Below are 13,121 nucleotides of genomic sequence, written 5' to 3'. Positions count from 1 at the left end.
ATCGACGTTTCTCAATGTCGGAGTTGTCTACCGGTTTTCCACAGATTTCTAAGACTCTCTTGTACGAGATAGTGACAGCAAGATTGGGTTACCGTAAGTTCTGTGCACGATGGGTGCCCAAAATTCTTACCGACCACCACAAAACTCAAAGAATGACCTCTGCATTAGACTTTCTGTCACGTTATGAGGACGAAGGAGAACCATTGTTAAACAGAATCGTGACCGGTGACGAAACCTGGATTAAGTACGTGAACCCTGAGACAAAAGAACAATCAAAGATGTGGGCACATTCAAAAATTTACGACGGGCTATACAGAACAAACGCCGTGGTATGCTGACTTCCGGTATCGTTTTTTTGCACGATAACGCCCGTCCTCACTCTGCTCGCAGAACAACGGCCCTTCTCGAGTCCTTCAAGTGGGACATTATCAACCGTCCACCTTACAGCCCAGACCTGGCGCCAAGTGATTATCGCCTCTTCATGCATTTGAAGAAATGGCTCGGGTCACAGCGGTTTGATGACGACGAAGAGCTCAAAGATGGGGTCACAGGCTGGCTCCAGGCACAAGCGGGTGATTTTTATGCAGAAGGAATTTCAAAGCTTGTGAAGAGTTACGATAAGTGCCTCAATCGCTATGGAGACTATGCAGAAAAATAGTGCAAAGATGTAGTTGTAAGATGTATATATTAAAATATTTTTATTTAACTTGGTGTATTTTTTTAAATCAACCGGAGGTTACTTTCTGAACGGCCCTCGTATGTTGCCATTGTCAAATCTTTTGCAGTGTAATGTATGTGCTGAACTGTGGTGAATAATTATACCATATAAATTATCATATACCAGCTTATCATCATATTATCATATATGTCAATAAATGTGGAAAGGTGTCGAGCTAAATACTGCAGTGCTGCATCCATCATTTCAAACTTTTCATTACACATAAAACAGTAAGATGCCAGACACTGGAAAGCAGCAGAAAAATCACTGAGGCCAAATCAGAACAGTCACACCACACCCGTGATGCCAGTCCTTGTCAACAGTAACAGCTAAAGTGAAGCTGAATGCAGCAAAATGAGATCACTGGAGACAAAGTATCCCAACACAATTTAATGTGAAAAGCTACTGAGTTAATGGGAGGAAGGTTCACTGCAGGCTATAACTTGTCTAAGTATTCAGATACCTGAGTGGTGACATGTCTACACTAGTCACTAGAGCTCAGAGGCCGGCACAGAGGCCCCAGTTAACTTGTCAACAGCGCTGAAGGGAAAATCGTGAGGCTGCACTTGAACCTGTACACAGCTTGTGGGGATCAGTGGAGTACGACAATTTAACTCGGCAGCAGCAGTCTTAAAAGGTACAGTTAAACCAAAACTGACAGACGTACACACCTTGAAGAACGGAAGGTGCCGCTGCAGCGTGTCGTCTATGAGCGTGTCTCTCGTGAACGACAGTATCGTGTGCACTTTCACACTCGTGCTCTTCTCGATGATCTCGCGGAGTGGCTCCAGATGGTACCCCGTGATACCGATGAACCTCGCCTTGCCCGCTGCCACAATCTCCTGCAGTGCCGGAAGTGTCTCCCGGATAAGGATGTCGGGATTTATAGCAAAATCCACATCGTGCACCTGGAAATATCAGAGGGGAAAAATTCTTCAGCTGCTCACTGAGGTCAACGATAATGTAACATTTCGACACTCTGCAGAGAAATGCAACAACATCGACACCGAAACTTCCTGGCAGACTAAAACTTTGTGGCCGACTGGGACTCAAACCTGGCACCTTTGTCTTCTGCAGGCAAGTGCTCTACTGACTGACAGCCGAATGAGTGCGAGTCATGACCCACCCTTGAAGCTTTATGAAATATTTTTGCATCTGTTATATGTTTAGTGAAGGAATTGTTTATATACACCATCAGCTGTAGCATAAATTTTATTGGAACGTGTTACTACCTCTGATGTATGTGGACACACTTCTGGCACTGGACAAAAAGTTGCTTTAACATCTTGGGTTCTGATGTATTAATATTTTCTTAAATAGAAAGACATATCTATTTGTATCGTAAGTCACTAACACAATTTTGATAACTGGACACCCATATACTATCACTGAAAATGTGGCAATATACTTCCTGCAAGTCCCGTCCAAGTCACTCTTATGTGAACATCACAACTGTTGTCAAAATTTTGGAACTGTGTTGGCAAAAAACACATTCCATTTGCCTGTAGGCTACTGAGTTGCAGACTTATTGTGCAAATTGTGCAACTTCACCTACAGTGAGCTCAATAACCACTGACAGTGTAAAAACTACACAGTCCAATGAAGTATACACAACAGCTGATTGTGTATTTAATGTCTCTTTCATTACTCACACCAAATACTGGCTTCGTCCCTGGATGTAAAGATGTTGTGGCATTTGCTGTAATAAATGAGCAGAGAGAAAGAGAACAGAACACTGATAATATTTATTTAATTTATCCATTTAACTGTTTGTTGAGTTCTGTGGCTTTGGATTATATTACTTAAATTAAATTTTTAAGGCAGCAATGTCTAATGTACACATCCGACTAATTTTAGATGTACTATCAGAACCTGTAAGCAAAGTGTACCTAAGTGATTTAGATGCTGAAACACAGCATTGGTGAGTATAAGCAAAAGAAATAAAATAGTTGTGAGCTTATACAGCTTTTGTCAGTATTTGTTATGCACAGTATCTGCATAAAGCATAAAAAAAATCTCATTCTGTGAACATTTCATGAAACTGACAGAGAAATTGAGCACAAGTTTGGCCTTTGTATAACACAGTCTTTAAGATTGCTGTAAATCCACTGATGCTGGGTGCCACCTGTTTTTGACCAGTACAGTGCATGATATTGGCACGAAGGACCACATGAAGGCAGTTCCTCCATCTTTCCACCTGTTTTATACTGGTACACTTAGCACAGACTGTTTACTTTCTCTGTGAGTTTTATGAAATGTTACTGACACAAGATAGTGTGTTTTACCCTTTATAGAAAGTTTGTGTGTAATGATGCTGTTGCAAGTCATACAAACTCCCATGTACTTCATTTATTTATTTATTATAAAACCATTTTTATGTCCATCATGTATTCTCGTAATATTTTTTTATATACATAACTTTATTACATCTTACAGCACATTATTGGCCAGCTATTTGCAAATGGATGTAGTAAGTTAATACAGGGTGAAAAGGCAAAAGTGCTTTTTATCTAATATCATTGCACTTTGCTAATTACAACTGCTGTTATGTTGGTTTTAGCAGTGTTGGTGAAATGCTTGTCATACATTTTAAGAACTATATAGTGCTACACACACACACACACACACACACACACACACACACACACACACACACACACACGTAAAAAGACTACATATATGATCTTGAGCACCCCACAATCCATAAAGGAACTCACTGTGTAGCAAGTCATATAACTTAACTGCCATGGACAAATGGCTTCTAACTCCTTGATTAAGCTTTTGACTTAATTCCTTTTACTCTAATGTGGAGCATGGGGCACATATTAGAGCTCTCCATCTGACTCTGTTCATTGCTATCTTCTTGATGTTACTCCAGGACTGGCCTACGGCTGCCATCTCAGTTTCAACAGTCCTGTGCCAGGTGGACCTCGGTCTGCCTCTCCTCCTTGCTCCTTGTGGGTTCCACTCTAAAGCCTGCTTTGGAATATGTTGTGGGCCTCTTCTCGGGGTGTGTGCAATCCATCTCCATTTCCTTTCTTTTACGGTTATCTCGGCTTTCCGTTGTTGGGTGCATTGCCATAGTTCTCGGTTTGACATAACATTTGACCAGCATACTCCCAGTATAGTCCTCAAACATTTATTGATGAAGGTTTGTACTCTTGTTTTAATTCGTGCTTTCACCTCCCATGCCTCACACCCGTAAAAGAGAACAGATTTTACATTCGAGTCAAAGAATTTAAGTTTACCTTCAACAATATTTCACGCGATGCCCAAATTGGTCACAGCTGGGCAAAGGCCCATTTTGCCTTTCTGATGCTACTTTCGATGTCTTCTGTCGCCCCTCCATTTTTAGAAACAATACTTCCCAGATGATTAATATGTCCTTCGAAGTCCACAGATGAAAACACATTCATTATAGAGATGTGAAAACAGGCAACACTCATATGAACAGGAGAGAGGGCTACAGTCATCTAGCCACAGCAGGAGGCGAGTGAGAAAATTTTGAGAGCACCACCAGTGAAGTGTTTTCACTGTGCATTGCGAAAATGGAACAGTGGAATTCAGAGCAATGTTATGGCATCAAGTTTTGCGTTAAATTAGGGGCATTTGAAAAGTTGAAACAGGCCTACGGGGAACATTCATCTTCATGAGCATAAGTTTTTCTTTGCACACATCATTTTTAAAAATCTGAGAACACATTGATGATGAACCTCACTCAGCCATTTGTTGATGGCTTAAAGCCAAACACTGCAGCTGTGGGATTTACGATAAGCATATATAGTCAATGATGAAAATTTTTTTGTCCAAAGAAACTGATACTAGGGGTTCTCTAATGCAGGATGTGGACCATGGCTCGCCCTGCCATGCAGGATATGTTTCCATGCCCCTAGTAATAGTGTTCAGAAACCACCATTTCATTTCAGTGCATTTATTTTACACTATAAGTAGTGACATCAATACTTTACATAAGTTATAAATCTTAAGTAGACATTTTTTACAAATATAAAGAAATTTGGCATTTCCCCTGTTCCAGTGTAAAATGTCAAACAGAAGGGCAGCAGATTACTGATATTTGTCAAATTACCTGCTTAACCTGCAGGACAGGACGGATAGAATAAATTGTGGAAAGGGGCCAAAATAAGGGGCTGTCAGTTATACTCGAACATACACCTTTGTTGTTTGATCAAACATTACAAGAGCCCAAACAAATTTTTTGAACACACAGCTTTTATCTTTGGGACTTAATTACTGTCTGAAAGCCACTTTGATTTAAAAATGGCTGAATGTCAATAACAAAAGCATAATCAGAAATTTAAAAGGGCAAGCCTTATCTTAAAACAGTTCTTCAGTTAGGATGAAGTAAACAAGTTAAATTCAAATTGGCTGAAGGCCGAAGACTTAAAAATTCAAAATAATTTTTTTTTTAATGCCAAAGGGCTTACGTGAAACAGTACTTTAAACTAGGCTGAAGGCCTTAAGAGTAAAACAACTCCAATTTAAAACACAACACTGGCTAGAAGCCATACAAGTACCAACAACAAGAACAAATTTTAAAAAAATAAGGCAGTACACACAAGGGCACCCATATGTTCGAGGGTCGGCCTGTAATTCAAACGCTAATGCTCACTTAGGTGAGACAGGCAGTCGGGCCAACCATTCACGATCCGATGACCAATCATTCACGATCCGATGACCGTGACCAATCACACACGACCAATCACACGTGGAGCTGTCAAACTGCACTCCATGCTGAACAGCAACAACACGATGATGAAACTACACTGCCTGAAATTTACGTCAACACCCGAGGCAGGTAACCGGAATGTTAACGGTGACAAGGCAGAAGAGTCCGCTGCTGCACCTCAATTCAAATAACCAAATACAGTGAAACTCCACTGGAGGGTGGCTAGAATTTTCCAACTTGAAAACCACGTTGTTGCTCGTGGGAATATCCCAACAGCCGACAACAAACTCCAAATGACACAACGTGAACAGTCTCGACTTGCTGGTAGATTAAATCAAAACTGAACTTTGGTATCCAGGGTCTGTGAGCTGCGGACCTCACAGCACAGGGAACAGCGCCACACTGTCAGACACCATGTAGAGACCGCCAGTGGGCCCCAGCCAAACTAAGCCCTGCCGAGAATTTCTCAATGCTCCACATCAGCCGACCGTCTCCTCAGAGCCAGTACACCGACCACATTTACAATAACTTGTTAGTCAAAATCACACAAGCTACACACAGTTTCACGAACACTTGCACGAAGAACTAGACAATGCTAACGGCAGTGACTGTACAGTAACACGTCACGAGTCAGCACACACGGCCAACCCGTAAGCCAAATCCAAGTCATCCGGCAAGACGACCGACCGATGACCGACCGAAGTCGTCCCCACTCCAATCGCGTGTGTCGGCAACCGTCGGGCGAGTCGTGGCGGCCCGGACCTCACTGCTGCAAAGCCCCCACTGAACTTGTCCCGTGTGCCAACTGAAACACTGCCAGGTCCGAACTAACTGCTGGCACATTCCAGCTGGCTTATCGACACATAACGACCAGGAAGTAATAGCAGTCCAGGAAAGATAGTACTCCAGGGCTTATATCGATAAGTGCTGCTGCTGCCGCTCACGGCCAGGCAAGGCAGCAACTCGGTGACACCAGTAATAGAAATTAACATAACGAGGTGGCAGAATGGTCAAAAACAAAGTGCTAAGTAATAGATGACACGAACACGACCCGTGCATGGCTCAATTTTAACTCATTAGTTATTTAATTTTGAAACTGGATAGTGAAATTTTTTTCTCCTGGATGAGTTTTTGGTATAACCCTAAATTGATCATTTGTAGTCCATGTAAGAACTGATGTGACATCATATGAAAAGAACTCTATTCTGGTAACATTTTTATCTTGCCACATCACATTTTCCAGTACTTCTGCACAATAAATCTTGAAATAAATGATACACTTTTGAGAGATGTTAAATGCAATGCACCAATTAAAATACTTACTTCTGTAGAACACAAGTATTAAATATGAAAAACCACTGCATACAGCAATGTAGTTTTACATTCAAATTTTTAGTATGACATGCTTTGAAAGTTTCAGGAAATGAGATGTCGGCAGATAAAGCTGTTACCTCTATTCTGACTTGAAAGGTGGCTTCATTAATTTGGGAACAGATATTTTTAGTGATGAATGCACGATACAAATCCCTTAATAATTTAGTGCAAAATGAACTTTAACGTTACAAGGAAATGTGGACACTGTCAATGCCTGCTGCTGTGCATAACGAAATTTGTCCTTTGTGTTTGAATGCAGATTTTGAGCAGCTGTTTTCACACTGTTGTAAAGTGTTGACAAAGTGACTGAATAGCGTCTCAGTGAGCTTTAGGTTATTAGAGTTCTTCCTTTTCAAAAACTTTCAACTGTGTGTGGTTGCAAAGTTATTTCTCCTTTAATAGTAGAATTAACAGGTGTAATGTGAATGTTTCTTTTTTACCAATAATGTGATAAATGTGACGTCAGTAAACATAATGTAACTGTTAGCTATATTTTCAGTTTTGGCGTACCACTGAAAATCAGTGACATAAAGAACACACAGTAGAACTTAAAAAAAAGGAAGCCATTAGAAAATAAAACAAATTGGTAAAAATATAACACTGAAATTGCCCATAAATTATGATCTTTTCCAGTCCCTACAGACAGGTATTCTGACACATCCCAAGCATCTAACTGCTTCATCACTATTCCTAGTTGTAATATTGGAGGAAACCAGTCACACGTCACCTGTATGACGTCCACGTAGTCCAGCTGCAGCAGCTCGAGGCTCTTCGCAAAGCTCTCCCTCGTCCTCTTTGCAGAGAAGTCGAACATAGTGCGGGGTTCCCACTGCGCGTACCGCGAGACCTTGGTGGCGACATAGTACGCCTGCCGCGGGATGCCCTTCAAGGCCTGCAGAACAGGTAACGGTGGAAAAATGTCAGGATTACTGTAAACACTGGTTGACAATTCTTTTACCTGAAGCTGGATATTTGCTGCAATGTTCAAATAACTGAAGGGAATACAGCAGGGTGACGTGTTTGGCAGCTGCTGATATTTTGACAAGTGAGCTTCTCCTCATTTTCTAGGTACAAATGTTTTGAGACTGCTGTGCGAAGAAATTTAACAAAAACTAATTTCCACATTGCACTCTTACTCTTCTACTGCAGAGTTTATATAACTTCCGCATACAAAAACACATTTCCTGCCTGTAGAGGTAAACAATGTTAAGCCTGAGTTGCTTGGTGAAGTTGGTTAAACTTTGTAGTAGACAAGTGACACTGCAATATGCACTTCCTTTGTTGTCAAATTTCCTCTCACAGCACTCTCATTTCAACTTTCGAAGTGTGACGGTTGTCGAAGACATCACCCAGCTGCATTCCCCTAAGTAGTTTGAACATTTTTTATGCCGGGAAAATCTAGAGTTTCACATTTTCTGTGATGATTGTACATGACAAATTAGAATGGTGCACATGACACAGATTAATGGTCCAGAAATATAGGGTGCAAAAAAAAAAAAAAAAAAAAAAAAAAAAGAAGTATGGCTAAACCTGTAGGAAATATTCCTCACACATAGAAGAATACAATGTGTTATGTTGACATGTGTCAGGAAATTCTTTATCTCCGTGTTGAAGCTCATTTTCTATTCATCTTTATAATCACATTCAACATGGGAAACACAATGTATCAGCATTCAATGAACGTTTTCTTACACCAGATGTTCAAAATACTGTCTTAGGGAGCAACGAATGCTTAAGTCTACTACTCACGAATGGGGAGGGTACAGAAGGATGACAACACTTCAACTGCAGGAGGACTTTACACTTTTGACGACAATCCTATTGTAAGTGTAAGACAGTTAGTTGCGACAAGTAATTCTACCAGTTATGCTGTACGGGTGTGAAACTTGGTCTCTCGCTGTGCAAAATGAAAAGCCGTTTCGAGTATTTGAAAACAAAATTTTGAGGAAAATTTTCAGAGCAAAAAGGGATGACATTAGCAGAGAGTGGCGAAAACTGCATAACGAAGAGGTTCACGAACTCTATTCCAGCCCTGACATAATCAGTATTATTAAATCACACAGGCTGCGATGGGCACGTCATGCAGCTCAAATTGATGAGGGCAGGGCAGCACGCAGAATACTAGTAGGGCACTTAAAGGGAAAACGTCCTGTGGGGAGACCGAGGCGTAGATGGGAGGACAATGTGAAGGCTGATTTGAGGAGCCTAGGTACTGAAGGTGAATGGAAGGAAACAGCCCAAGGCAGGGACAGAGGGCGAAAATATGTTGCTGCGGTAATGGACTCTCGAGTCCGGTATGAACAGTGAGAAAGAAAGAAAGAAAAAAGTAATGTCAACCACGTGAGTGCTACATGAGACCTTGCTACATCTGTGCCATGTACATTGATGGCAGGCACTATCACTAGCCATTTTTTCTGCACGAGTATGCTTCCGTGAATGGTTCATTCGACAATGTGTCAACCCTCACTTTAGTGCAAATATGCTGTTCACGGATGAGTTTTTGTTTCGACATGATCTGACTGCAAACTTTCACAATCAAATTTTCACTCTTTTCATGGGTGTTTGCCACAATTAATGAGTTGAAGAGTTGTAAAAACTGAACTCTAACATGAAAATAAAGGTCTCCCAAACCCATGTTCCTCTATGTTTGAGAAATGTCCCTGACAGTTTGCTCACATCTTTTTGCTACACATTCTGGCTGTATCCAAATCCCAGTCCAGCACACAGTCTTTCCTTCTCACATACACCACCACCAACAGTATGGGCTGTCGAGAATCGTCATGAAATTGTGCAATTGTGTCATTAACAAAGGTTTTCGGTCAATGTTTCGGCTGGCACTGTTGATGACAGTTTGTTAGGGCCTCATGTTGTTCTGCCTCAAAGAAACTTTCTTAGAGTTATCTATCTACATCTACATCTACATGATTACTCTGCAATTCACATTTAAGTGCTTGGCAGAGGGTTCATTGAACCACAATCATACTATATCTCTACCATTCCACTCCCAAACAGCACACGGGAAAAACGAACACCTAAACCTTTCTGTTCGAGCTCTGATTTATCTTATTTTATTTTGATGATCATTCCTACCTATGTAGGTTGGGCTCAACAAAATATTTTCGCATTTGGAAGAGAAAGTTGGTGACTGAACCTTCGTAAATAGATCTCGCCGCGACGAAAAACGTCTTTGCTTTAATGACTTCCATCCCAACTCGCGTATCATATCTGCCACACTCTCTCCCCTATTATGTGACAATACAAAACGAGCTGCCCTTTTTTGCACCCTTTCAATGGCCTCCGTCAATCCCACCTGGTAAGGATCCCACACCGTGCAGCAATATTCTAACAGAGGACGAACGAGTGTAGTGTAAGCTGTCTCTTTAGTGGACTTGTTGCATCTTCTAAGTGTCCTGCCAATGAAACGCAACCTTTGGCTCGCCTTCCCCACAATATTATCTATGTGGTCTTTCCAACTGAAGTTGTTCGTAATTTTAACACCCAGGTACTTAGTTGAATTTACAGCCTTGAGAATTGTACTATTTATCGAGTAATCGAATTCCAACGGATTTCTTTTGGAACTCATGTGGATCACCTCACACTTTTCGTTATTTAGCGTCAACTGCCACTTTCCACACCATACAGCAATCTTTTCTAAATCGCTTTGCAACTGATACTGGTCTTCGGATGACCTTACTAGACGGTAAATTACAGCATCATCTGTGAACAACCTAAGGGAACTGCTCAGATTGTCACCCAGGTCATTTATATAGATCAGGAACAGCAGAGGTCCCAGGACGCTTCCCTGGGGAACACCTGATATCACTTCAGCTTTACTCGATGATTTGCCGTCTATTACTACGAACTGCGACCTTTCTGACAGGAAATCATGAATCCAGTCGCACAACTGAGACGATACCCCATAGGCCCGCAGCTTGATTAGAAATCGCTTGCGAGGAACGGTGTCAAAAGCTTTCCGGAAATCCAGAAATACGGAATAAACTTGAGATCCCCTGTCGATAGCGGCCATTACTTCGTGCGAATGAAGAGGTAGCTGCGTTGCACAACAACGATGTTTTCTGAAACCGTGCTGATTACGTATCAATAGATCGTTCCCTTCGAGGTGATTCATAATGTTTGAATACAGTATATGCTCCAAAACCCTACTGCAAACTGCCGTCAATGATATAGGTCTGTAGTTCGATGGATTACTCATACTACCCTTCTAAAACACTGGTGCGACCTGCGCAATTTTCCAATCTGTAGGTACAGATCTATTGGTGAGCGAGCGGTTGTATACGATTGCTAAGTAGGGAGCTATTGTATCAGCGTAATCTGAAAGGGACCTAATCAGTATACAATCTGGACCTGAAGACTTGCCAGTATCAAGCGATTTGAGTTGCTTCGCAACCCCTAAGGTATCTACTTCTAAGAAACTCATGCTAGCAGCTGTTCGTGTTTCAAATTCTGGAATATTCCATTTGTCTTCCCTGGTGAAGGAATTTCGGAAAACTGCGTTCAATAACTCCGCTTTAGCGGCACAGTCGTCGGTAACAGTACCATCAGCACTATGCAACGAAGGTATTGACTGCGTCTTGCCGCTTGTGTACTTTACATACGACCAGAATTTCTTCGGATTTTCTACCAAATTTCGAGACAATGTTTCGTTGTGGAACCTATTAAAGGTATCTCGCATTGAAGTCCGTGCCAAATTTCGTGCGTCTGTAAATTTTAGCCAATCTTTGGGATTTTGCGTTCTTCTGAACTTTGCATGCTTTTTCCGTTGCCTCTGCAACAGCGTTCGGACCTGTTTTGTGTACCATGGGGGATCAGTTCCATCTCTTACCAATTTATGAGGTATGAATATCTCAATTGCTGTTGCTACTATATCTTTGAATTTGAGCCACATCTCTTCTACATTTGCATAGTCAGTTCGGAAGGAATGGAGATTGTCGCTTAGGAAGGCTTCTAGTGACACTTTATCTGCTTTTTTAAATAAAATTATTTTGTGTTTGTTTCTGGTGGATTTGGAAGAAACGGTATTGAGCCTAGGTACAACGACATTGTGATCACTAATCCCTGTATCAGTCATGATGCTCTCTATTAGCTCTGGATTGTTTGTGGCTAAGAGGTCGTGTGTTTTCGCAACCATTTACAATTCACGTGGGTTCGTGGACTAACTGCCCGAAATAATTTTCGGAGAAAGCATTTAGGACAATCTCTGAAGATGTTTTCTGCCTACCACCAGTTTTGAACAAGTATTTTTGCCAACATATCGAGGGAAGGTTGAAGTCCCCACCAACTATAACCGTATGAGTGGGGTATTTATTTGTTACGAGACTCAAATTTTCTCTGAACTGTTCAGCAACTATATCATCGGAGTCTGGGGGTCGGTAGAAGAAGCCGATTATTAACTTAGTTTGGCACCCATACCAATTCGCACGGAGAATCTACTTTGACTTCACTACAAGATAAACCAGTACTGACAGACACAAACACTCCACCACCAATTCTGCCTAATCTGTCTTTCCTGAACACCGTCTGAGACTTCGTAAACATTCCTGCAGAACTGATTTCAGGCTTTAGCCAGCTTTCTGCACCTATAACGATTTCAGCTTCTGTGCTTTCTATTAGCGCTTGAAGCTCAGGGACTTTCCCAGCACAACTACAACAATTTACAACTACAATTCCAAATGTTCCTTGATCCAAGCACGTCGTGTATTTGCCATGCACCCTTTGAGATTGCAGCCCACCCCGTACTTTCCCGCCTTCTAACCTAAAACACTGCCCAGTCCACGCCACACAGCCTCCACTACCCGTGTAGCCGCCAGCTGAGTGTAGTGAACTCCTGACCTATTCAGCGGAACCCGAAACCCCACCACCCTATGGCGCAAGTCAAGGAATCTGCAGCCTACGTGGTCGCAAAACCGTCTGAGCCTCTGATTCAGACCCTCCACCCGACTCTGCACCAAAGGTCCGCAGTCGGTTCTGTCAACGATGCTGCAGATGTTGAGCTCTGCCTTCATCTTGTAAGCAAGACCAGCAGCCTTCATCAAATCAGATAGTCACTGGAATCCAGAGAGAATTTCCTCAGATCCAAAGCGACACACGTCATTAGTGCCGACATGTGCCACCACCTGCAGCTGGCTGCACCCTGTGCTCTTCATGGCATCCGGAAGGACCCTTTCCACATCAGGAATGACTCCAAGTCCTGTCTGAAAAAAGCTGCATAAATACTCCCAGAGCTTGGTAACATTTCAAAGTGGTGCAAAGATTGAAAACTTGCTTTAAACGTTCAGAAATATCAGATTGTACACAAAAAAAAAGGTCTCCTGTGACTATGTA

General features: G+C 41.9%; 1 protein-coding gene across 2 annotated transcripts in view; it reads right to left on the bottom strand.

Moving 5' to 3' along the window:
• Nucleotides 1-13,121, bottom strand: part of LOC126213227 (uncharacterized) — a 70,391-nt gene that overhangs the window by 18,422 nt on the left and 38,848 nt on the right. For both annotated transcript variants that reach the window (XM_049940871.1, XM_049940870.1), the window contains 2 exons: nucleotides 7,507-7,671; nucleotides 1,390-1,626 (listed from right to left, as the gene is read on the bottom strand). In XM_049940871.1, coding sequence (XP_049796828.1) covers nucleotides 1,390-1,626; nucleotides 7,507-7,671 — 402 coding nt within the window. The remainder of the gene's footprint in view (nucleotides 1-1,389; nucleotides 1,627-7,506; nucleotides 7,672-13,121) is intronic.

The sequence above is a fragment of the Schistocerca nitens genome, chromosome 11, assembly GCF_023898315.1.
Source record: "Schistocerca nitens isolate TAMUIC-IGC-003100 chromosome 11, iqSchNite1.1, whole genome shotgun sequence".
NCBI lineage: Eukaryota > Metazoa > Arthropoda > Insecta > Orthoptera > Acrididae > Schistocerca > Schistocerca nitens.
Note: the sequence above shows the minus strand (reverse complement) of the source record. Positions and strands in the feature narration are given on the sequence as shown.